We start from the raw sequence: 27,411 nt of genomic DNA on the forward strand, positions 1-27,411 counted from the left end.
CACAAGAATTTTAACTCACTCAAGATTTTGCAGAGTTAAAGTAAGAAAAGTCAAGACTAAAACCGCAGTGTGCTTGAAATGTTGTTGTTGATTTTACACAGATGTTCCGATACCGCAGTTGCTGCATGGACTAAACCTCATAAGGTTGAGACACTCATTTTAGCTCAGCTTATGTAGGAGCATTACCAGGGGCCAGAAGGCATTTCCATTCCACTCTCTTTGCTCCTTCTCCAGCTACAGTCTCTGGGAATGTTGGGCATGTGTTGGTCAATACCTACATATTTTCGCACCTTTCTGTAAGAAGGAAGGATTTGAGGATGTTTTTTGATTAATATTTGTATGCATGTAATGCGTAGCATCCTATAGCTACGTATCTTGAGCATACTGAAGGCAGTTCTTTTCATCACAAAGGAAAACTCTGTAAACTGCATAGTTACACAATTGTTTAAATATAAAGCACAGTAATTGTTTAAACTGGTTTAGGATAGCTATTTAAAACATGGTTTTGTTTATGTTACCGTAAGATACCAACAAGGAGCCATCAGCATAAAAAATTTTGGCAGAGAAGACATTCCAAGAAAACTGGCCCTGAGCACTACATGGGATTGAGTATTAGTTGTGTCAAAGTCCTGTATCATTTATGGGTATTGACATTATTGGGTCTTGATACATGTGATCTTTGCATAGGGAAGTATGGCACTTGATTCGTGATAGAAACTCTTGACACAGTACAGAAAATAACAGTAAATAAGAGTCATAAAGGTAATGATTCTGTTGCTATTAATTTATAGTTTTTATTAATTAGTAAAACGTTTTCCACTCTATGTTTTCAACATGGAAACATAAAGACAACTGCATTTCTGTTGTATGCTGAAGCCCAAGTATAAAATTGTTTTGTTACACTTGGCAGCTCCAAACTTTTGCTAGGCTGTTTCCAGTAGCACTGGGGAACTTGTTGAAGATATCTACAATTGGCAGAAATAGGGTAAGGAACAGAGGATATGTAAGGCTGGAAAAAATATTTAGGAGGAAAATACCAAAACAGTAATGAGAGGCTGTGGATCTCATTTGGTTTTGTTTCTTTCTTCCAAATATTAATCACACATGCTGCCAACATTGAAGTATATAAATTAAGTTGTCTTAGATTAAACTATACATTCCCCTTAGAGAACCAGAACATTGCATACCTGCAATATGAGAGTTTTTTAAAATACTGCATAAAGTTGGGACAAGTGGTTCATGACTTAATTTAATCTTTGAAATGATCACACCAGCCTATAAGCTGTATTTTCTGCAAGTATAAAAGAGTAAAAGCATTTAAGATAATTATGCTTTGAGAAACAGTGGAGGATGGGGATATGAATGACATCAAATCACAAGCTCTTAGAAGAGGCCCTGTATGAAATTTCTGAATTTTAAGGTCAAGTTTCATCACTGTTTTGAATGACTCCTATGTCATGGTTGCCTGCAAACAACTGGACTTTGTAACTTCAGTGTGTTCCTTTCAGAACTATATTCCTGTTCACGGTTTTATGTGAAAAAGGTACTCTTCAGGAGCAATGTATTTCATACCTACCTGAAAGTTTAGATGAAATAGAAATGTCTTTGCTTTCTGTAGAGGCAAACTTGAAATATGGTTAGTTTTGCTCTTGCACCATATGATCTTCTTGAGGGATCCTTATTAAGAGCTCCTTTTAAGCAGGAATTAATTTAGTCACAGAAATTTAGTGACTTCTAAAATGTTTAAAAATATATTGACTGTAGCTTGGAAAATACCAGTTTTCCTCTTTAACATTTTAAAAGTGCATGTTTCAGTCTTCCTCTAAAAGGATATTTCACAGATCAGTTGTTCAGGTAAAGCACAACCGCAGGTTTTGTGCACAGCAAGCGGATTTTACTCTATATAAAGTATTTCATGTAAGTGGAGAAACAGGTTAGAGCTTTTTAAAAGATAAACGGAGAGGTGGTTATCAAGTGGCAATTCAGCATGTTTCTTCAAAAGGATCATGAAGTATACTGTACTTCATGTTGTACAATGTAATGCCTACACAGCTTTTTTCCATCATTCCTGTTAGTCTGAAGAGCACAGCTTCTAACAGAAAATGTAGTGTTATTTATACCACCTGTTTATTTTGGTACAGCAGGTTGGAGAAATTAGAATATCAGTTAAATAACTTCCAAGAGTGCAACTTGAACCAAACTCAAACCAACTCAACATGCAGAATCTTACACTTGAAATATCTTCAAGTAAAACACTTTCTAATTATCTAGTTAAAACCTAGCTTTAACATTCATGGCAGATTTAACATGGAGTGGCATTTCCCCTCTTCAGCCAGCTGTGCTCATGATGGTTTATATTTCACACTTTCTCTTGTAATCAACACAGAATCTTAATATTTACTGGCTATCAGTCCATGGAAGCCTGTATTTTGTTATTCTACTTCTCATTTGTAAAGGTTTGCAGGTCTTTAGCCTACCTATGTTGTTGCACTTTCAGCTCATGCTTTTTAACACTTGCTGCTTTCAGGTACCAGTCTGTCAAATTTGCCCTTCTGGGCTTCAGGCATAGAGTGAAGGAAACAGTAATGTGCCTCTAGAATGTTTCATGTGTAGTTGAAACATTGCAGAACATTTTGAAAACTCCAAGGCTGAACACTAAGGTAATTAGAACTCAAATAAGTGACATACATTACTTAATTCTCCGGGCTTGCCTAGCCTAATACTGTTTTACATTATTCTGTATTTGTTCTAGTGGTAACATATCAGTTAAGTTGCTGTCATTGCAAATGCTAGAACAGTGAGCTAAGATTACTTTTTTTGAAGTTAATTAAGAATCCAAGATCGTTCTCGGGCAGATTGATTGTTGATTGCTAAAGTCTGTGATACTTCTGAAGGTGGCATGTTAATGAAATCAGTAGTTCCTAAATATTTTGATGAAACTTTATTTCTGTCTTTAGCCACCTGCTGGAAAACAGTGCTGTCTTCCATCTGTGTGAATTATATTACTAGCATTTTAGTATAACCTGGAGAAATATCTACAATTAAGTATGAATCATTTTCGGTGCTTAACCCAATACATGTTTCTTATGCTTAAAAACCACATAGCAATTCTAAAACATTTTATGGTCAAACCCTTTATTGGAGCACTTCTACAAATCAGGCCCAAGATATATCATGGTAGGCAAACAGACACAACACTCATGGCAGGTTTGGATTTAGTGAGCTGCTGCGCAGCACAAGGGAATACTCAATTACTGTAATCACTGTGCCATCTGTTCCCATCCTCTTGTCCTATATTCTGCTAAGCATGTGCCTCCCAACCTCTGCAACCAGGGAAAGAAGGATCTTGCAAGAACTGTAGCCATGGTCACATTTCAGGGATTTGCTTCTTTGAATGGCATGCATTAGGATATGATATAAACAAGCTACAGGTGATGGTATCCTTTAAAGAGATGCTCGGGAATGGTTTAAGCTGTGGCTTGTCTGAAAGCCTGTCCATTTTTCCCAGCTGTCAGCTGATCCTCTAAATGGTAAGACCACTCCTGCTCCATTGCGTCCGCAATGCTATGTCAAAACTATGGGCAGCTGAAATTAGCTTTCTACAGTACCCTTAGAAGTAGGCATTTTTGCCAGTCACACTTATAAATGTAATAAATTTTCTTGATGAGTACATCTTGATATGTCTTTTAAATTACTACTCATGTACTTATAGCTTAGTATTCAGAATATTTTTCATTGCACATGTAATGACGTTAAAGAAGTTCTCCTTTAAGAACATGGTTAAAGATGATTTGATAGTCTCAAAAATAAGTTTACTAGTGATCCAGTCACTGGTTACATGTACATATATTTAGAAGCTATCTTAATCAGTGAAGAACTCTGCACTCTGTCACCAGATGTGGTAAGCCCCTAGGAGGTTTTTAAGGTATGGTGTTACCTTTTAGTCAACTGGGCATGAATCAGGAGTATTCTTATGTATCAGTATCAAATGCTATGTCATTATAAACTTGAATTCTTAAAGAACAGATCAATGAAATCAAAACATTTTAAAATCAGTTATGTTTTCCTGAAGAGTTCTTAGTAAATAAAATGTGCTGAACATGTTAGTAGAAGAATAAGTAGCTACTACTGAGTTAGATTTTTATGGAATACTTAAATATTTTTTTTTTTATAAAATGTTCCGTGCATTTCTTCATGTAAGAATCGGGAATATAAATTTTATTGATGGCATTTACTTTTATGTTGACAGGATGGATAAAAGCTGTATTTTCTGTGACTAGCTTTTGGGCATACAAACACATAAACCACTGATGGTCTGTTTAATTATTTCTGTTGTAAGCAGACAGGCGTTGTCTTCTATGTTTATAGTAATAGCATGACCTAGAGGAAATACAGTCCAGGGCTGTCTCTGTTGATCATCCTGATTAGTTACCTAATCTGATTATGCTTCTGTGTATTCCATATGTCAGATTCAAGGCAATAACCAGCACCAATGTCTGAGGCCTGCTGTAGTTTAACAATTAAAAAAAAAAAGCCTAATGTAATTAATAGACGTACAGTGGATGTCCTGCCTTCAATTTGATTAATGGTCTGCAGTGAGGATTTGCTTTTGTTCTTTCTTCTCCCGTCGTGAACTTTCAGCTACTATTACATGCATACTGGGTTTTGTAAGGTCGTAATAAAGTTATCACAGATGTGTTTATGTACATGGAACTTGATTTGAAAAAGAATCTTCAAGTGAAATCAGTTACTGATTCAAGAGATTGTAGTTACTAAGTTTTTGCACTAAAATTAGTGATACATATAATGAAGTCATTGTTCCGGGTAATGTTTTTTCTGTGTTTCTGCTCTTAATTATTTGAAGAGCATTTCAGCAATATACTAATATTAACATTCTGTGTGTATGAAATCATACTGACCTGAAACTAATTGTAGAATGAAGCTTTATTTGAATATAAGGTATGTAATCTTGTTTCATTCCCTCTTCTAGGCTGTAAGCATCAGAAGACTTAATTTTCTAAATGTGTTTGGTCTTCAAATAAACTGACTTTACACATTTATTTTAAAATGCCCTTGGTGGATTTAGAGATCTGGGTTAAATCCTTCCTTCATTGCTTTTACAATCTTATTAATTTCAAAGGAGCTTTATATGTGTAAATGAAGAATAAATTTGACCTTTTGTTTTGAGATGCAAGCTTACAGGGCACCACTATTTGTTAATCCTCTCAGAGAAATCTTTATTTGGAATCCAGTTCCAATGGGTTACTTGCCTGAATAGCAACTGCTGGATCCACCCATGTTAAAATATATTTTAATGTTAATTTTTGTTGTTTCAGACTTGTGTTTAATGGGGAAGTTTGATCACTTGCTTGAGGGTTTATGTTTTTTATGGTCAAAAACTGAAACAATACATTAAGATGTATGAACAATCACCTACCATTATGACAGCAGTGTTTTTAGTAAGTGTTACTGGTCAACTCTACTTTTTTCCAAAGAGATGAGGTAAGTAATTTCTGAAGTTTTTAGCAATATGAATGCTGCTATGTAAGTAAACTTGTATTCCTTTTTAATTATTTTTTAAACTAAGGAACAGTGCCTAAGTGTGATACACATCTGCAACATCAAGGCATTGTAATATTCCTAACCTTGTCCTTATTATTTACTGTAGTACATACATTATGGAAGATCACCTACTGCTCTTAAACCATTTTCTAGTACACCATATGTGCTGTGACACTCGGACATGATGGAGTGAATAAAATGCAAACTAAAATATCTCCATGTCCTTTATTACTTATAAAGCTAGAATAGTTTATTTTTTAGAAGAGGAATACTGTAAATAAAACATGTTACAAGAACTTGAAGTTCATTTAATCATACATCTAAAATACAAAGGCAGTTGCAGTGCCTTAGTCAAGCCCAGGTACATCATAGAGAGCTGAGATTAATCTCTCAATGTTTAGTTCTGTAAAATACTAAATTTAAAAGATGTGTAATGCGTTTTAACATTGGTGAACAAGTTTGAAATTCCAAATAGAATCCTTGAAAGGCCAAAGAAATTCCAGTACACTACAGAAGGAAGATGCAAGGGCATCACTACTCTTCCAGGTCCCTGCTGTCGTGGAATTTACTCAGTAGAAGTGCTCAAATTGAAAGAAGTAGACCAAGTCTCATACTACAAAGGAAAAGGGCAAACTTGACCTTGCCATTCTCTTGGTGAAACATAAACCAGCAGTATGCCGTGGCTGCAAAGGAAGCTAACAGCAAGCTGAGCAGTGCTTCAGCTTGGAGAAGACATTGGTGTGATCTAGTAGCACCCTTCTAATACATACAAGGAAGTTATCAAGAAGATGGAGCTAAGCCCCTCACAGAGGTGTGTGGAATGAGAGACATCAAACATAAACTGAAATAAAGGAGGCTTTGGCTTGATATAAGGAAAAACATTTCTCTGTAAGGCAGTGAAGCAGGTTGCACAGGGGCATTGTGTGGTCTCCATCCTTGGAAACTTTCAAGGCTCAACTGAGCAAAGCTCTGAGCAACCTCAGCTGACCTCATAGCTGACCTTGCTTTGAGCAAGGCTTTGGACTAGAGACTTCCTTCAGTCCCTTTCTAGTCTGTATTACACTAAGGTTCTCTATTCAGTCTAATATAGCTGGCTTAACTGGGGTAGATATACAGAAGGCCAGATGGGTAAGAAATTTTCCACTGTCTGTAGGAGCAAAAATGAGTTGAGTCTATGAAAGATTGATAGTTATTTAAAGAAAGTAGCATCTATCTCCCACCTTGTCTTTCCCCTCAAAGCTAAGTGTATGTTAGAGAGAAGTTTCTCCCTTGTGCCTGAAACTGAGCAGCAGAAGTGTGAAGAATAGCTTTAATGTTATATAAACATAATTGCACAGTAAATTTTGATAAACCTACAATTCCTGTTATTACTCACTAACTTTTACCTCAAATTTTTGAGCAGATGTAAATTCCTGCTTTTTGGCTTGTAGTAAACTTCATCTTTTGTTTATTGGATGGTGCAATAAACCATTAGTTTGATGTCTATTCTACTTAACAGCATTACTGTCCAGCATACAGAAAATACATCATTTCTATCATAGAAGAAAAAAAAATCAATTTCTGTAGAAATTCTTGTATACACTTCAGTGATATCAGTGTGATAACCATCAGCAGCTAACAAAAATGCACAAAGGTGGATTTTATTATGTAGGCATTCTAAAGCCTATGGCATAATAGTGTGGTTAACTTTTGAGAGATTTGCTTATATCTTCCAAGTTTTTTGTTTTGTTTTCTTTTTTAATGTACCATTTTTCAGTTTATAATTCTGTAATGTTCTGCAAGATTTGGCCAACATGATCCAACAGAAGCAAAAAAGCAAAAGAGATCTGAAAAATGTACTTACTGCAAATCTGCTTTCATTGTCTAAAACACTGATTAGCTCAATAATGTGTGTAAGTTAAGAGGGAAGATCTTTGTTCAAAATGAGGTGGTCACAGAGTATAATTCCATTTTTTTGTCATTCTTTTTAATTTTTGGCATTTCAATTCCTCAATTCCTGTTTAATCTCTTTTCAGGAGCCTGATTCTGAATACTCCGTGTTTCAGGTAAAATTATTTTCATAAATACGATTATTAGATACAATCACTGGGAAGTGCTGATATACTGTGACTAAGACTAGTTCTGTTGTTAAATCCTTAATGGCATACATTTGTTTTTCATAATTTGTAAGGCAGTATATTTGATAAAGGGCATTTTAAACAGGCAGCTTTTATAGTTGATAGAAGTTTATTTCTCTCAAATATTTCCTATAGATTTATTCAACAGATTAGTGGCTTAGTGCCTTCTAAAAGCTAAATTGAATCTATTTTGAGCTGAATGACCTTCATCTGCTGATGAAATTAGGAAAAAAGACAATGTGTATTTCACAGACAGAATATTTAAGCTCTTAGGGCTCACTTTCATGTTTCATTTAATGCAGTGTAATGGTGGGCTGCTACCTATGACCTTCCTGCTCCTACAGCTCATTCTCACTGCCTACCTTGTGTGGAATCTGGTAGTGTTGAACCTGCGTGATGATGCTTTGTGTAAGTGATGGAAGACCGAGGATAATTGATTAGCTTTCACTCTGTCCACATTAGCACTAGATTACTGAGATGGGAAGAATAGTAATGTGCAGGTGGCATCTTTGGCTCCAGCGTACAGTCAGAAGAGATTAAATGCAACATGAAATTGCATCTTTAAATACAGCTCAGTGACATACTTTACAAGTTTCCGATTAAAGTCCAATGAAGTCATGCAAGTTGTTTGCGTGCAAAATGATTTCAGTGACGTACTGACAGATATCTTCTTGACTTCAAGGATTATGATTCACAAGGTAGTTGTGTTATGGGGTCTTCACTGTGTACAGAATAAAATGTATGGTAATTAAAAGGATTATTGGAGAATGAAACCTCTTACAAATGTGCGTTACCAGTTTCAGAAAACACATTTTACGTATTTTAGATTTTAAGTTTACCTATTTTTTAAATTTGGTTTTTGGAGTTTGAGGAGCAAGAGGAAGATGCGAGATTCAGTTAGAAACCAGTTCTCAGGAACTAAGTGACAAACACTTTGTCATGTTTCTTTCTGGAGTTTAGACTTCTTAAGAAATACTGTATTACATTTTTGTACTCACAGTAGTTAAGATATTGTTTCCCTCTTTAATCACTATTAGTTATTGTAAAGTTCTGATGATGAGTTAAGCAAGGTAAATCTATTATTATGCTGTGAATATCTGGGTAGTCTGAAGTGAGCTGTCCCTTTCTTGTTCCTACTGTTTGAGTGCCCATTTCATAAAAATGCAAGTCTTCCTAATAAATGCCGAACATGTTGCTTGTTACAAAACAAAATTATTGATCCTGCAAAGAGGGAGCAGATAATATAAATGGAATCTGAGGCAACACTTTGAGTCTCCCAAAGTAAAGGTCACCTTTCTGTAGTTCAAGTAGCAAATTGGACATTTTTCTCTCTTGCTGTTTCGATCAGAATTCCTGTAACAAACATTACTGCAGGCAATACTCTCATCTACAGACTGATATTTAATTAAGGAACAATATGCAATATTTGAATTTTTGTTGGCTGTGAAGCCTCGGACTACGATCTTAAGACTAGAAGAGCCACCTAAGGAGTCTTTTTTTTTATGACAGATACTTGTCCAATAGTGACAGAGACATGTTGCTTCTTGAAACACATTATCTCATGTTTGTGTTTGGAAAAATCACAATGACATACTTACGTTTATATTAAGAACTGGCCCCAGTTTTAGCAGTTACTGTAAAGAAGTTATTGCTTTCAATTCCCGGGAGAAGGTCGTTACTATAGGCAGCTTTTCTTACCTCTCATTTAAAGAACAAATGTTTCCATGCATTTGACCTTTTGTTCTATTAAGGTAGCATTAGTCCAATTCTTTTTTGAAATGTCTACTTGGCAAATATTAACTGTGTTTTTTCACCAGACTGCCATACTCCCTGTCAGAAAACAAACAAACGTAATTGTTTTGGCAATTTGGAAAATCTATGATGATCTGAAGGAAGATCAGGGATTAATCTAGTGACGTGGTTTAGTGTGAGGTGCCCATGGCAGGGGTTTGGAACTAGATGATCTTAAATTCCTTTCCAACCCAAACCATTCAATGATTATATGGTTCTATACCTACTCTATAAGTACATTACAGGCATATTAAGTTATCAAAGTGGTTGGATCTGCATATTTTGCTGGTATGGCTGCCACTGGTTTTTGTTTTCCACATTGGTTTGGTTTCTCTACAGTCTACACAAAGCTTGTCACATAGGCTGGAATTATGTTTGCCTTTCCAAACTGCTCGTATAGTCCTCCGAGACATTTAATGTAGTAATTTGTCAGTTCAGTTCACTAACAAGTACTCCAATAATCTCACAATTGGGATGTTTATACATTTACGTATCATTTACAGCTGATGCTACGAACAGAGAATTTTTAGATTATCTTTCTAAAGACTGTCGCCTGTGGATAGTCATGTAGTGTAGTTGCTGGTTAAAAGATTTCCCTTCTTTCTCTACAGATGCCTAGAAAGGGCATTATTTTGCATTACAGTGTTTTACTTACCTCCCTCTCCCATCCCAAATTAAATAAAGTGTCTGTCAGCAGTGGTGTTTTAGCGGCACTGGTATCTGGGGATTTCTTCAAAAGCATGAGTTCTCAGAGGGTTGCACTGACCTAAATTAGTCATAACTTTTCATGAGGCATGAAATTTTGTCCTCCAAACTCAGTGACTATAGCTGTTCCCTCTAAAAGAGTTGTCTAAAGTCTTGATCCCCTTTCCACTCCATCACGCACCTGAAGGATATACACAACTGTTTAAGTCAATACCTTATTCAAAGCTATTAAAACTTTGAAGGGAATAATAATAAAGAAATGACAAAATTGATGATTTTTTACTTAAATAAATAGATTATTTACTTGGTGTCTTGAAAATATTTACATTTTACTTTATCCTTATTCAGGCTGCCTGGAGCCTGAAAACACGAGCTTTGACAGAAATGGTATATGTGGATGAAATTGATATGGATCAAGAAGAAATCGCAGAGATGGTGCTAGATGAAAATGCTATTGCTCAAGTTGCACGTAAGAATGACTTTCACTTAAATACATTGGAACAAGAAGAGCTTTTTTGTTCAGGAGTGGATTCTAGCATAGAATAGTACATATTGAGGTGACCTGATACTGCTTTTAGCTATTGCTACAAGAAGAGTTTTCTCTTCCTTAGATTGTTTCATGGTTGCATGGCAATGTTGAGATACACCACATGATCTTGATGTAGTGCTTAGGCTTCTCAGATGGGGGCTTCAGACAAAGAGTGTTCTGTCAGCTTTTCCTCTACAGGTCTGTGCTGACTAGCTAGATCGTTTCCATCAGTGCACTGATTTCTTTTACTTCTTTCTGGCTTCTTTAGGCACTGTGGGAGACCAGAGAAAAATACATGCCCTTGATATAGTGTGAATCTCATCCATATGCCTGTACTGTAGGCAACAGTCTGGCCAAATCTGACATCACCTTTTGTATCATTTCCCACAAACATTTTCTCTCTCCTGCCTTTCTCTACTTTTTCATCTCTTCCTTGCCAGAGCAGTTCTTCAGCCCTGTCAGTGTTTCTTGCATGCAGCTGTTTTCGGCTTCATCAGTTCCCTTCCAAGTGGGCAGTAATTAGTAGTCTTCTACTACTTTTTGGCATTATTTCTGTTTTTCTCTGTTTCTTCACTACAGTCCACATGGGAATTTTATGCATCTTATTAGATGTGGCTCTCAGCTGCCTACAGTGTCAAAGAATTCAAGGGAAGAACTGGGTGTAGACCAGAACTAATGCTTAAAGCATTAAAAGCTTTTCTCATCTGGATAGAAGCAGGCAATTGCATATCTATCTGATGACATTTTAAAAAATGTTCATTACATGCTTGGTCACATAAAACAGTCAAGCGGTATTCAAGTTGTGTTTATACGTTATGATAATCTAATTACATATGTCTGTCTTGAAGCAGCATAATAATAAAATTTAGACTTTTATTTGATTTTATGTCCCCTGTGGTAGAGACCATCTGCCAAGAAAAATCATTTGATGAATTTTATTAAGAAATAAGGCATTCTGGAAAAATACATTCATACTATATTTAAACAGAAAAAAAGATGACTTTCTAGATAGTGTGTCACAGATTTTGGAGCCAAGGAAAATCATTATGATGGTGTGGCCTGCACTCCTGAGTCAGTGAGATAAGACTTTGCTGTTTGTACTTCAAATCCACTAGATGTGCCTGAGATAGTATGCAGTTTTTCAGAAAGTATAAGAACTTTCCAGAGAGAGAGAAACCCCTGCAGTCTTCAGTAAGTTACTATATTTGCTAGCTTTTATCAATGTATGCTATATCTTTAGTGGGAATTGTCAACTGGAGCTCCAGCTGTTGCTTCTTTGTGTACAGTTTAAGCCTCATATGAGGTCTTTATTTTTAAAGGTGTATTTCCAAAGTAGTTAAAGCTGTCATTAAGTCATCCAGTAATCTTTTGTTTGATAAACTAAACAATCTTCTCATTCTGAGGTATATATTTTAATTTTTGAGTTGAGTCTTGAAACTCTCTTTTAACTCTTTCCAATTAATCTGCATGCATTTTCAGCTTCTCACTAAACCAGCCAACAGTCCACTGACATGTAGAAAATACGTTTTTCTTCCACAGCTTGATTTTACTGTCTTTATACACCTGGAGTGTTTTTCTGTAACATTTCTGTATAAAAGGTAAGCACAAATATCACTAGATAGGGTGCAAAGAGAATGGATTTAGTCTTTGCAGTGGTGCCAGTGACAGGACCCAAGGCAGTAGGCACAAACTGAAACACAGGAAACTGTCTGAAATCAGGAAGCACTGTTTTTTTGCTGTAAGGGTGACTGAATGTCCTGGGTCCACAACACTGAACACTGGCACAGGTTGTCCAAGGAGGTTGTGGAGTTTCTGTCCTTAGAGATTTTCAGAAGCTATCTAGACAGGGTTCAAGGCAGCTGGCTTTAGGTGGCCCTGTTTGAGTCTGGTTGGATCAGATGACCTGCAGAGGTCCCTTCCAACATCAACCATTCTGTGATCACTTCTACTTTTACACATGATCTAATAAAAATAAGTGCTAGCTGACTGTGGGTTTTTTCTTTTGCTGTTAAAATGTGTTAGCCATAGTTAGGCTTGACTCGGGGTCTTTTATTGTGGCAAATCTAGGATATCCTCCTCCACTATATTTATAGCTTACAAACTTAAAAATGTGTAGTCATAACTCCCATATTACAACTGGTATTGTATGCACTTCAGCTAAGCAGTTCAAATTCTTATGCATCTTTTGCATCAGTTAAATATCCATTTCAATTTTTCATCTGTCCTTATCTTATTTTCCAGGTTAAACTATCTTGATAATGATTTTGCTCTAAGTCTTGCATTATTAAATAATTACTAAATTGTAAAGGGTCCAATTGAAACAACTACTTTTCTGTGGTTCCGCTTCATACATATGTATAATGAAGTCTATTTCCATCAGTTTTTAAATGTTTATAATTTTGCTGTGTTAATTTTGCATCAGTCTTGTTTATTAATAAAAATGTCCTATAGCATCATTTTACAGAATATTCCAAGCATACTACCTTTGAATTCTTAACACCATCCAGTTTATCAGCTACTGTTGTCATCTTGTTTAAAAGTGTTAGCTTGACAACATATTTTTCAGAAACACATACTAATTGGCAGCTCATACTAATCACAGCTATTTCATTGACTGGGGAGTTACAGGAGTCATCTGCACTCATCACTAACTGCTGAAATAACAGTCTTAAATTCTGGTGCTGTTAGTGGCCACATGCACATAGGCCACTTGATGCCTATTCGTAGTTCATTTGGGTTTCTCAAAGGATTGAGTTGCCTGCAGTGAGATCAAGGGAACTAAATCCTGTAAGCGTTCTCCCAGTGCACCAAAAGTATGAAACAATCACAGTTATTAAAAACCGTGTCTGGAAAAGGGATTTCAATGTCCTACCTTTTTTGTATTACTGTGATAGTTAAAAAAAAATAGGCTCAGAAAGTGGAAAACTAGTTCAGCATCTGCTAGCCTGAAAAGTTGAAAGCCACTTTCTCCATTTCTTGGAAGAGTGCCCTAGTTACGTTAGAAGCTCTGCTGGATGGGTTGGCCACACTTTCTGTTGAGTAAAAAAATTGAAGATTCACAGGACTGTAAAGAGCAAGTAAGCAACAGAGGTCCTAAGTGCAACCAGCCAGAAGAGAGAGAATCCTGAGTTTTGCTCCTGTTTGTAACATCACTTACATACTTAGTTGGTACTATGGATTAAAAAAAGCTAGAAGGTATTTAGATTGAGTTAGAAGTTACCAATTTGGATAAGACTACTAGTTTAAACAGTGGACTGGCAGTATGTCAGAAGATGCTTGAGGGCAGGAGAGAGAAAAGACTGAAAAAGGGCAAACTTGGATTTATCTTGGTGAATTAGAGGAGAAAGACCTATCAGTTTAACTTCAGTTCTTGGAAATGTTTGGAATAAAAGCAGTTCATACATATCTAGAAAGCAAATAGATAAGTAACAGTGATTTGTCAAGAACTGTCTGTTTCAACTTAAATCTCATTTTTTTGCGTACATGATAACAAGTAGTGAACAAACCCAAAGGTATAGATGTCATACCTTGCTTTTAATCAAGTTTTTAAAACCATCTCTTGGACCTTCACTCAGGAAGTTAGAAAAACCTAAATATAATCATATGTCAGTGAAGATGATGGAAAATCTACATGCAGGAACTAGTAATGCTTAATGATCTACTGTCAAAACATAAATATGTGAAAAGGGGACCCTCCATCTGTTCACTTGGCCTCAAGCCAATTCAGTATTTTCACTGATGACCTTTGGATGTGGATGTGTTTGAACTTTACCATGCACTAAATTGTGGGTGGGGGTCCTATAGAGGTCCAATGACATGAGAGCTCATTCTCCATCTGCCCTGTAGCTGAAGGCTTTGGGTTCCTTACTCAAGCCTGGCTGCTGTTTTAGTCCCACAGAAAATACACCGTTTCAAATTGCCATGATCTCATTGTTGTAGTAACCTTTCTTACTTCGGTGCTATCTGTTGCTTCTAAGATGATCTTGAGAGTTGTTGTGGGTTAGCCTCAGTAGGCGGCTAAGCCCCACACAGCCACTAGCTCACTCCTTCCAAGTGGGATGGAGGAGAGAATGGGAAGGGTAAAAGTAAGAAAGCCATGTTCACTGTGGCAGGTTTCTCACAATAGTCTGATAACTTATCAGTAGTACTGTGCAATATTTGTTTTTTTGTCTTCTTTGTGTATGTTCTTTGTTCTGTGTTTGAACAAAGAGCTTTCCCATTTTTTGTAAAACAAAATTTTTTAAAGTCCCCCAGACAAAGGTGGTGTACCTCAATGTGAAGTGGGAAATGCTTTTATTTTCTAGGACCAGGAACATCTTTGAAACTCCCGGGAACTAGCCAAGGTGGAGGCCCCAGCCCAGCTGTTAGGTATGTAATTGTTTTTGGTTCTTTTTTATGTGACCAGTTAAAATTGAGCAAATCCTAAATGTCACTTCTGGAAATGAAATGCTTCAGATATAACTGTTTAAATTCACTATTGATAAAAACCACACAACATAAGGATAATGTGCTTAACATTTTCAGGCCAGTAACTCAATCAGGAAGACCTATTACAGGATTTGTAAGACCCAGCACGCAAAGTGGACGGCCAGGTACTATGGAACAGGCTATAGATACACCTCTCACAGCTCGTGCAATTACTAGTGCTTCTGGGAGATACATCAGGCTAGGAACGGTAAGTTTTTAGACTCTGCTCTCAGAATGATGGCTTTCCTGGTCATTGGTACAGTGACATTGTAATTGATTTAAAAGCTGCATCTAAACCCAAGTTTGAAGGAGGTGAGCATTTTTAATTTTTTGTTAAACTTTTCATAGCGTAGTTTGAAAACGTTGCTTGTTAGTTTTCTACTCTGTTTGTATTAAAAATGTACATAAATTCACAAGTTCACAAAAAATTCACATGAATTCCAAATTCACAATTTAAAATTCTGTGAGACTTCCTTTTATTCACTGAGGGCCATGAAAAGACTGTGGCATGATTTCCCTGTAAGTATGTTGAAACCTGCTTCAAGTTTTTCAGTTTACTACAGCACAACTACTAATCTCTCCGTGTCTGTTACTTCAGCAGATAAGGAAAATAAATTATACTAGTTTTATTCTGGTTTATTGGTAAAATTAATAAACTGCAATTAGCGTGAATATGTAATACAGATTAACATAATATTAATGGCAAAACGTGCTATCTTCTCAGTATCGCAGGTATTAACTGATCATCCTAAATCTTTCCTGAAGGTTTTTTGTTATGTATCCCAACTACCTTCAGTCCATCCAGAAGTTTTTCTAAGCTACGTATTTGGGCATATTATGGAAATAGTGGAGAGAGGGAAGAAAAAGGTAGTTCCAGAAGGTAATTCATGCAACCTCTTTCAGGGACTGTGTGGGAGTAGGACAAATTCCTGGCTTTCAGAAAAGATGAAATTCAGTAAGAAGAGTCTGTACTGCACAGTAGGGCAATGCACTTATAAATGCTTTGTTCGGTTTTGTGGTGGTTTTTTTTTATTTATTTCTGATTTTCATTTTTTGTTTTGTTTTGTTTGTTTGTTTGGATACTACTAATATTTTGAAAATTTTCTGGAAAAGTGTAGGGGATCTTCCTATTTAAAAAATTCTTTCTCCCCTTCAGGCTTCAATGATAACAAATCCAGATGGCCCTTTCATAAATCTGTCTCGTCTGAATTTAGCAAAATATGCTCAAAAACCCAAACTGGCAAAGGTATGTAACTATTTTAGTTAATGTTGTGATATCTTTTTCTTATTTTCTGACATTATTCTAATGTAACTGTACATGGGATTGGGGATACAAACAATGAACTGAGGTATAGATATAAAGTTCAGAAAAAGGGTGCATTTACTTACTTTTGACAGTGGTTACCAGACTTGAAATTAAAAATATGTCTGAAGAAATTATGTTGAAACTATAACATAGGAAGAACATGTATAGAATAAAATATTCCATTCATAAATAACTTTGAACTATGCATATAGGAGTGATGAAGGGGAACTAAAAAAAAATCCAGGAATAAAAAACCAGCAGAACTCTCCTTAGTGTCTGGAAATGCAGTTCTGTGTACAAATGGCAATCCTGGCCTAAAAATGTTCAAATAGTTTGGATTTTTCACTTTCATTTTATGGCATGAGTTAATACTTTTACATAAAAAGACTTAATCTTTTTGATCAGAATTCTTCTCAATTTTCAGTTCAGATCTTATGATTGACAGCCATTGAAACTGACACTGTCTTCCAGTAGAACAGGTTTATCCAGGTTATCTGCCCAATGGTTTCAAACTCTGAGTGGAAGGGACCTAAAAGTTGTGTAATGAGTTGTCACTCTGGCCTTTCAGTTGTAGCTTTCCCCAGCACAACCAGTAAATTGTATAGGTGATGATGTTTTCTGTGCATATTTTGTTCATAAAAAACAACCGTTGGGCTGAGACCAACAATCCATTTTGCACAAGGTATGAAACGACTATCACTCTCAGGAGCTGTATTTGGTTAGCAACCTAGAGTTGAAGTAACCTGTATGTAGTCAGTCTGCTTTGGGAAACATAGTGGTAAACGCTGTTAGAAGACTAGCTGTACCTAATAATCTACTGATGGAAATTAGTTCCTCCAGTCCAAAACTTTAGTCAATAATGTTTCATAAACAATTAGGAAATTCCATTGCTTTTTAAAACCTGATCTAGACTGATGTAGGGCATCACTTTTCAGTGTGGTTTTCAAAGGAAATAAATTTTGTGTAATTGCACTGTGTTCTTCACCTGCTCCTTACATCTGTTCTAGGAAGAATAGATCTCATAGTAAGTTCTAGGCTGGCAAGATAGTGAAAGACTTCCAAACTTTAGCAAAGTTTGGACAGTTATGAGTCAGTTCATCTGTTCTGAAAAAACAGCAGGCCTTTTGTTCAATTATGTCCATGCCAGAAATCAGCCAACACATCATTCTAGATCCATCACAGTCAGTAAAGCAGGGAGAACGTACGAAACCTGGGAAGCATTAAGAAACAGAAGACACATCTGTAAGAAACTGGGCTTAGTTCTTCTGATTGAAGACAGCTAGCTTTTAATTATGTTTGGTAACTCTATATGTTATTTAAGTAGAATAGCTTTCAGATGAAATATTTGTTCCCAGCAACAGCTCTCAGGAATAAGGAATGTATATTTTTAACAATTTTGGGGTTTAATCAGCATTTTGTGGACAATGGGGTACCTCTGCCTTCCTTCAGTTTTATGTGAAAAGAAGGATAAGCCAAAAAACGTAAAGCAACAGTCATAGAAAACTCCATAGGCAGCAAGTGTACTTGTCAGTATTATGAATTTAATACATTTTGACATTAATAGTTCACACAGAATGTAGGATCTAAGTTTAAATTAGGAGCTGCATGGATTTATAAGTTGAGGGTTTTTTAAACAAGACAGCATTAAGGCTAAAGCCAAAGCAGGAGTTGAGACTGCAGACTGCACTCTGTGTTCAGAATCATTGCTTGAAGTTTTAAAACTCGTTGAGCTGTCACCTCTCCGAGGTGCAAAAAGATGATAAATCTTACAACTATTAGATTCGCGTAATTACCCTGTATATTCATGGTGGTGTATACTCCTTCCATGTACTACTTCCCTATGTTTGCAAAATATACTCATCACATCTTTTCTTTTTATTTTTTTTTTTTTTTTAAACTTAGATTATCTTTTCATTGCTTGACTTAGTTTTCTGAAGTTTTGAAATATATGGGAATGTAGGTTCTCTCTGACTAGCAAGAGCCATGTTAAGGACTATCGCAGGAAACCCCATAGTAGATGTATGAGGTAACACCTGTTGCCAGAGAGAGTCTCTGGTAAATCTCAGTTAGCAACTGGTTTATGGTATGAAACAGGAAGTTTTATGGTTTTTAGTGTATGGATTTTTAATAGTTATCTTAATAGCTCTAGATTTTTTTTTTTATCCAAGTGAATGTTCAGTCATTCAAATCCTTTTGAAGGTCGAGGTATATAGGTAACAGTGATAAATTCCTTTTGCCAGCCATGCAAGAAAACATCTTTCATTGCTTCAGATTTATTTACTTTTACTGAATGCATCTTCCCTGTTATTGAACTAGAGGAGGAAATGTTCCATTACTTCTTTATTTTATATTCTTTTGTTATCTGCCTATTTGAATTTCCCTATAAATGTGGTTTTATTTGTAGTTCTTTAATTTCTTTCAATCATCTGTTCAGTCTTTTCTGACCAATAGTAGGAAAAAAAGTAGGTTGTGGTTTACTTTCCTCACCAGACATGACAATTCATTAGTAATTCTCTAGTTTCCTTAAGGTAAATCTTTTAAGAATTTTGTTTAAGAAAAGCTGGCAAGAGAGTCATGGAAGCCCTTGGAATACTGCTGTCTTGTTCTTTATTTCTTTCCTCATGGGGCAAAATTTTTTTTTTTTTATGAATAATAAGAATTTAGAAAAACATTCTGTTGTTTTGAAGCAATTAAGACGGGGATTTGGATGCAGAAAGAAATCAAAGTTCAACTACTAGCACCCATAAGCACCTAACTATAGATTGCAGAGAGTCTTTTATTAGATCACTTGTTGATTTTACAGTTACAAAGTCATGACAGTGGTACCAGGTTTTCAAATCTGTATGCACTTTGAAATGTTAGCTGACTTTTTTTAAAAGTGACTCTAAGGACCAAAGATAAGAGGCAATTCCACTGATCTCTGGCAACAAATTAAGAATTAAAATGCTTTCCTGTGATGACAATGTAGCAATCTAGTTTTTGTCTATTCAAGTATTAATTAAATGTACATGCCAGCAATTGTGTGTGTGTGAATGTGATTGCTTTCACAGATAATTCATTTCTGCTTAACATAATCAAGATTCTGCATTCCTCTTAAAGAATGTTATCAATTTTTATCTTCAAGTATGACAACGTTTTAAATATTCTTCTGACAGGCATTGTTTGAATATATTTTTCACCATGAAAATGACGTAAAAAATGTAAGTAATTCATTTTCTGTTCCATTTAAGTTCCATTTTCTGTTTTTTCCAAGTATCATTCCATTGTTTTGGTCAGTATTCTGTTGAACTAAGGATCCAGGTAGTACATCACGTCTGAGTACAGAAGTGAAGCATTAAAAGTTGTGTAGGAGAGAGAAATCCTCTCTTACATGGGTGATAGTCAGGAATGATAATTTGCAAATACCAAGAGACAGATTGCTCTCTGTTTTGAGAAGCAAAACATTCTAATGCTTAAAACTAGATCACTCATCTATCAACATGATAAGGTCCCTGTATCTAATGACTTCATGTTAACACAATTTATCTGAGCCTGAGCAGTAGCTGAAACGCACTACGTGTCTGGTAGCTGATCTGCCTAGAAAGTTCAGCACTCCTTAGGCTTGAGAGTAAGCAGTAAGTTACGGAAGACCGTCTGTTAACAGAAGAAGGTGAAAATACCGGACTAAATAGGTAGTGCTTGAATTGAACATCATTTGACATGTTAAACTACTGAGGTGACTGTGCATTTGGTTGAATAGAAAAGAAACTGCAGCAAAATAAAATAACAGTAGGACTTTGGACACTTTCTAGCAATTTATTTCCATTGTGCTGATGCGTTTTGTGGCCTCAAGAGATAAGATTGTATTGTCCATACGATTGTAACATTTATTCTCCAAAAGTTTTGCTAAGCTTCTTTTTTACCCTGTACAAAATTTTTCTTCTGTGGTTCTTAGTATTGCTCCTGCACTGAATTGAGTACCTATTGCTTAAACTTTCAGAGATAGGTAGAAGTTGCAGATCTTTTTCGGCAGTTTACCCAGATAAATAATTAATTTGATGAATAAAGTGTCAAAACTATTTCATTACTATGTTACATACATGCATCCCATTGAAATGGAATCAAAATTTGTTCTTGAAGTTTGAAAGAACTGTTTAAGTAATGCATAGCTAATGAAATGGTTACTGAATTTTCTGCAAGATTAGTAACTGGTGTGTGATTAAATCTGAAGTTAAACTCTCCAGTTCATCAGTAACACACACAAAAATATTTTTCTGACATAGATGAGAACCATTTCCAAATGTACTGCTATGTGAAGCTTTTTAATCTAGTATCAAATGATTATAGTTGTACACTGTCAATTTGTTGTATACCATTCTTTGAAGAGGATTGAATTGCAATGTACTATTAATCCAAAATGTGGTTGAAACAGTAAGTGAAAGTGTCAGAAATGTCAGAAAGAAATAGCAATTAATATTTACATGTTCTGATAATGAATATGAAGAAAGTGCCTGGGTTTTATGCCACCAATAATTAAAATTTATGTTGTTTGTTACTGAATACTCAGTTCACTAAGAATAAAAGGGTCACTTTACAAGAAGCCACATGTGCCTGTATCCTGCACTTTAAGGACAAGCAGGGTCTCTAAGCTAGACAGATAATTTCATATAATGCAAGGAATTTTCCAAGTATGCCAGAAGAAAGTTGTAAGATGTTTTTATGCTGTACTGCATGTATTTTTGAAATCCTTGCTAAGAATCCCAAATTACTGTCTTGCAGGAAAAGTTTTGCCTGTATCTGTAAGCAAGGAAGTGTCAGTTTAGTCACCACTGTTTATTGTGTATTGGGAGTGAGATCAAACTGTTTGGCTAATGATAGCATCTCGTAGGAAAAAAAAAAATGTCACACTTCACAGTACGAGGTGCCTTTGTAATGTGATGTGTATCCCTGAAGAGATGCGGGTTTTTTAACTGTTTGGTCTGCTTTCTCTTGTTTGCTTTCATTCCTCTGTTCTTCTGTAATTTCTACATGATTTTTAATATCATTCTAATTCTCCAAACTGTCCTCCCTTCCTTTTGAATCTCATCTACATTAATTTTTATTAAAAAAGCAAAAAACCCCAACTTTAACTTCTACTTAAACTTAGCTGCATCACTGTTTATTCACCTCTCCTACCAATGGCATTTCATTAATTCAGTTTCTTCCTTCTCCCTAAAAAGAAGGATTTAGCAGAGAAACAGCATATATGTTGCTTGTTTAAAAGTTGATCTGGATTTTGCTTGATCACTCTTTAGAACATTCACTGACATCTCTTCATCTTTCTATTACCTGCCAATGTGTGATGTGGCACATACTTAAAAGAAAAAGCAACCCAAAGAAAGAAAGAAACAAACAGAAAAAACCTCACCAAAAAAAAGAACCAAAACCACTTTTCTACATGAAATCATGAAAGATCTCATGCTGTAAGGGACCCGTGAGGATTATCTAGTCCAAATCCCTGCTCCTTGCAGGACTACCTAAAGTTAAAGCATATGACTAGGAGCATCGTTCAGATGGTCCTTGGTGCTGCAGTGAGCTTATTTCAGTTTTAAAGCTACTAATAAGATAATAATTCGAGCAGAGTAATGCCAGGCTCCTAGACAGAGTTATCTCTGACGACAAAGTTTTTTGGTGAAAATAGTATTATGAGGAGAGTGGGGGGGGGAAAAAAACCAAACATTTTTAAATGAAGGTTGAAATACTGTGATGAAAGAGCTTGGAAGCCTGGGAAATTGGCTTAAGTTTGTGACTGTAAAGATCAGAAAGCCTCTGATTGTGGACTTTGTGCACGGGTAGAATTGGAAGACCAGTTCAAGCAGTTTTGCAAATAAAACACAAAACTCACAAAAGTGGTAGTGGCAATATCCTTCCTTTGTCACTGTACTGATCTGGAACAGTCTGTACTGTTCTCAGCTGCATTATTTATTTAAGAAGCAAAGGCAGTTTTATTGTTTATCTTCCATTTAGTATTCAGTCAGTTTATAGAAGGGGAAAAAAAAAAAGCCTCAGCAGTTTCAGTTGAGAAATATCATTAATCAGTGTGTATTATTTAACTGGACAAATAATGCTAGGAACTTGCTTCAAATTAAAAGTAAATACATCTGTAAGCTATCAATTATCAGAAAGGTGGGGACGCAAGAAGAGAGCATTGAGATTTTTCACCACTTGAAAATGTAGTTAAAAGTCTTTCATCTTATTTAATGAAAAATCAAACACTTTTCTGAAGAAATTACTATTGCCCTATCCATTGTTGTTCTTGACTTGTTTCCTTTTGAAGGCGTATACTTAATAACTGACTTTTGTACCCCATAAGCTATTTCTAAAAGCCAGTTTATGGGCTAAGTGCTGTAAGAGCAGGGCAGTTTAAAAGACTTGTCCAGAAACAGTTCAGCAGTAGACTGTGACATCATATTCTGCCATTATTCACTGGTGGATAATTGCAAGAGGAATGACAAGTGTATGGTATATACTTGGGACCTCTGATAGTTCCTTAGTTCTTCCTAAAAATCTGAAGTCAACACTCTCATAGAAATCTGTTTATAATGGAATTATGTTAGATTTACAAACTGTAGAAATCCAGAAGACACTAACTGAAAGAAATTGTATATAAATTAACTATGGCTACTGTAATTTACTCAGCAATGTTATACACTATCCTGTGTTGAATTGTCTACAAATGAGTCAATAAATGTTGCTGGGAGAATTACCGCCATTCAACAGCATGTGAAAGAAGCAGCAGACGCTTGTTATGATTTCCATCTATCTAATTTCTTGGTGCATACAATACTGTGTATTAAATTACTAAGTTCCAAACAAATGTACATTTACCAATTTAATTTTGCAATACAATAGTAAATTAGCACAACCTTACAAGCTGCTTTATACTGAGTGACAGCTGGTAGACAATCGGGAAGTTTTAGTTATAATACAGTTTTGCTAACGAAAGTAATGGTAAATAAAATGAATCTCAGAATCAAGCTAAATACAGTTACATTAAAAAATCTACAAAATAGCTTTAATTCATTTGTTATGAAAACCATAAGAAAACCCAGCAAGTATTAGGGGGTTTCGTTATTTTTGTTTGCACAAATACGAGAACTGAGAGTAAAATAAATTTGTTCAGAAAGGCTTCCCAGGGCTAAGACTGTTATTGACATGGACTCCTGCATAAATGAGTAACTCTGATAAGTGCTCTATAGAGTAATAATTTCAGTTTACCAACATTTCCAAATGATGAGTTATATCCTAAAGTTTATTAAAACAGGACAATCAATGTTGGGCTTCTTCTCTAGGAGAAGAATGCTTAAAAGAAGTACCTGCCAATCCACAATCCGTGCTGTTTTTCTCTTCTAGTTATTAATAGGATTGCACCAACATTCAGCAATGCATAGGAGTGCAGGACAGACATAACACAACTGTTGTTATGGATTGTTTTTATATTAACATGCCGTACAGATTGAACATTGATTTGTACCTAAACTGTACAATTAAAAAAAATCCCAGACCTGAAATTGAAATATGCTAGCAGTTGTTTTTGACATGGTAAGGTGAAGGCTTTGGCTTTTAAAAGTCTTAGTGTAATCAACTTACTAACATTTCAAAGACGACATTGTCAAAAGATTTTGTTGTAATACCATCAAAAGGTCTAACTGCTAGCATGCAAAAAGCTGACATTGATATGCACAAAGCCTTTCCAGGCAAACACTTCAGACATGTTGGTAACATCTAGTCTTTTTGGATTAATTTTTTTGTGGTTGCTTATAAAGTATCAGAAACAGGATTTTTCTATTTCTTTAATAGAAAAGTATAAAAACAAGACTAAATCTCAGAAACTAACTTAAAAATGAAGTCGTGCTTTGTTTCTTGATGTTAGTAAGATCCCAGTAAGAGTTCAGGATCCGCACCGATGTTAGTGTCTACTTAGCCTGAAGCAGTCTTAGTTCCCACTTTCCAACAGCAGCCAGAGTTGTTAGCCTTGCATAAAATAGTTATCAGAAATACTTAGGGTATCATAAAGAAAGCTGAATGTGTAGCTACGGAAGCGATTGTTTTCTGAAATTCAGTCCTTCTCCTTGAATACTTGTCATCAGAGCACTCCAAGGAAAGCTCTTTGAAAGCATGTTATTTGTAGTACGATCCTTACTCACCTGAAGTAGCTGCTTGTGCTGCATTAGAAGCAGGTGTGGTATTTGACAGACACATGCATTGTTTTTGCATTTATAAATGCAACTAAAATAACCAGTGTTTTAATATCAGCTACTTTCCCAAATTTTCCCAGTACTGGAACAAAATTGTTTATATATCTTCAGATTAAAGAAAGTATTTGGAAGGGAAAACAATTTTTTCTGCCTTGAAGCAAGCTCCTTCCTCATTTTAGCTGTTGCATCCAGAGGCCCTGTTGTGTGATTTGCAAAGCCATTAAGAAACAACAGGCAACCAAGGTAAGAGCTGCCTTCAAGGATTCCACCTAACTGGAAGAAATAGTGACTTCAGAGTTGTAAGCTTTCCTCAGTTTTCTCTCTCCTGTCACAGAGGCAGGGAATGACAGCTGTCTTTTTCTCTTTGAGGACAGCATCAATGCAAAACCTTAGCCTAAATTTATTACAAATTTAGACAAATTATTCTTTCTCAGAGCCAAAAGAGAGCAACTTGTCTAAGTTGTCATAGCTTCACTGACATGTCTTTACTGTGCTATGTCAAATCTACACCTGTCGATTACTTACAGCCTCATTTTGCTAGTAGGAAGAACAGGAATCAAACCCAAGGTAGATGTCACTGAATTAGGCCTTTTCTAGTATTTCAAGTATTCATATTTCTTTTTTCCTGGAAATTATTGGTTCTTCTGCTACTGAGTAGCCAATGCAGAGTTTTCCATATTGTTCCTAATAGATGACTAGCTTTTGATTTCCACGGTCTGCAAAGTGTGTATGAAAACAGAAAAAAAAAGTCAGTTGTTTGTTATAAAATATTGTGTTAAAGCTTTTTAAACTATTTCTGATGTTATCCCTCCAATATACCAGAGAAAAGAGATTTTAGACCTCCACCCTCTTCAATAGCTATCTATTTCTTAGAATATTTATGTATTTTTCCTAACTGCCGTAAAACATTTCCTTGTGTCATGAACTCTTCGAAAGGAAGAAGTACTTCTTGCTGTAAACATATGAGAATTTCCAAAAGTGGAGGCAGCCTGATACTAGTAATGAGATGACATTTTCTACAGTATTTCCAACTAGCTGAACTGATTTCTTAATTTTAATACATTTATACTTGTTTTAGCAACTTCTAGTGAACAAGGATAGGGCCAGTTTACACAAATATTCCATATATTCTGAAGCAGCACTTCAGGAGTCTGATCAAATTGCTTTTATTTTTTCTCTTTGGATTACTAGAAGCTATTTGGATTACATGTTCTTATAGGGACAAATTATCCTCCCAGCTACTTTATGCACTAAGCTATAAAAATAGTAATCACAAAGCAGAGCCCTCACCTGAAGTTTACCAGGACTTTTTGTTCAACATTTTCTCTTAGAAGTCTTTACATTGTTCACTTCGTGTTCTTTTGTTTGTGTAAACATTGAAGGTATTAATGTTAACATGATGGATTTGTTTTGGAAGGCTCTACATTTGGCAGCCCTTGCCACTGAGCATGCACAATTCAAGGACTGGTGGTGGAAAGTCCAAATTGGCAAGTGCTACTATAGGTAAGCCATGGTTCATTTCTTCTGTGAGCAGTGACAATACCCATACAGGACCTGAACTACTGGGTGTATTGCACAGTGCTGGACACTGACAGAAATAGTTCACTATGTATTTACCTGCAGAGCGCTTGCTTACAGTTAAATCTCCTTTAACACACAAGATTATATTCAGCTGCTTGAAATAAAGACGTCAACACTGAGTAACTGAATTAGTTGTATCTTCACCTTTGTTAATGTGTTTCAAAGGCATTGTTTGAAAAGTCTGTAAATAAACGCAAAGAACTGTTGTTAAAACAGGCTACACAAAATGAACAGGCTACACAAAATAAAACAGGCTACACAATATTACCTTGAGAAATTAACTGTCAATGAGGGCTTCAGTTTGATGAGGTAATATAAATTAAATACATTAGACCCTTTTTGCCAGAGGTACGTTGTCCAAGAAGTACCAATTCCAAAGATGCCAAAGCCTCAGGGCTGGCACCCTAAACCTGAGCATCTGATGCAAGTGATTTAGGAGTACCTCAACACTGTGCAGCTATATGCCTCTGAGGAAGGAGTGGCAGCAGCAGGGAAGAGACTTGTTGCAAGCAGTTCAGCGTGGCTGCTGGGGATCTAGCTATGAATGTAACAGCCAGGTCTACCAAATCAGGTGAAACTCCTGCTATAACCCTGCTTTCTATAATTCAAACAAGTTTTGAGGCAGCTCCTCCTTTCATTCTTTACAATGTGTTTGTCCCATGAATGTAAAATACATGGATTCCATATTGGTTGTTAAAAAACCTGAAGCATCGTCTGCAGTATTTACAATTCTGAAAGCAATTCTTGTATGACTGGCCTGATAATACAGAGCAGTTAGCCCTTTAAAATTCCATGTTGTATCTTGGCTTAAAACTAGTGCTTCTTTTTAGATGCCCAATACTAATGAAATTCTTTGTTATCACTGACCTTTATTTGACATTCTTTAGAAGATTAGACTGGGGGTTTTTTATTTTTTTATTTTTTGAGCTGTGGCGGGTGGACCCTGGCTGGAAGCCAGATGCCCACCAGAGCCACTGTGGCACTCCTGTCCTCCGCTGCACAGGGCAGAGAAAATACAATGGAAGGCTCGTGGGTAGAGATAAGGACGGGGAGATCACTCAGCAGTTACCATCCCAGGCTTAATAGACTCGACTCAGGGAAAATGTGAGTCCTTCCCGTGGGCTGCAGTGAACCGCT

At 35.9% G+C, this 27,411-nt stretch overlaps 1 protein-coding gene across 1 annotated transcript in view; it reads left to right on the forward strand.

The window, feature by feature from the left end:
- The window catches only part of TTC8 (tetratricopeptide repeat domain 8), a 40,101-nt gene that overhangs the window by 258 nt on the left and 12,432 nt on the right, over positions 1-27,411 (forward strand). Inside the window, exons 2-9 of the mRNA XM_010011083.1 lie at positions 7,345-7,454; positions 7,578-7,607; positions 10,524-10,644; positions 15,009-15,072; positions 15,229-15,379; positions 16,328-16,417; positions 19,633-19,677; positions 26,111-26,196. Of these exons, the coding sequence (XP_010009385.1) occupies positions 7,345-7,454; positions 7,578-7,607; positions 10,524-10,644; positions 15,009-15,072; positions 15,229-15,379; positions 16,328-16,417; positions 19,633-19,677; positions 26,111-26,196 (697 nt within the window). The remainder of the gene's footprint in view (positions 1-7,344; positions 7,455-7,577; positions 7,608-10,523; positions 10,645-15,008; positions 15,073-15,228; positions 15,380-16,327; positions 16,418-19,632; positions 19,678-26,110; positions 26,197-27,411) is intronic.

Source organism: Nestor notabilis, unplaced genomic scaffold (genome assembly GCF_000696875.1).
Source record: "Nestor notabilis isolate BGI_N333 unplaced genomic scaffold, ASM69687v1 scaffold1903, whole genome shotgun sequence".
Lineage (NCBI taxonomy): Eukaryota > Metazoa > Chordata > Aves > Psittaciformes > Psittacidae > Nestor > Nestor notabilis.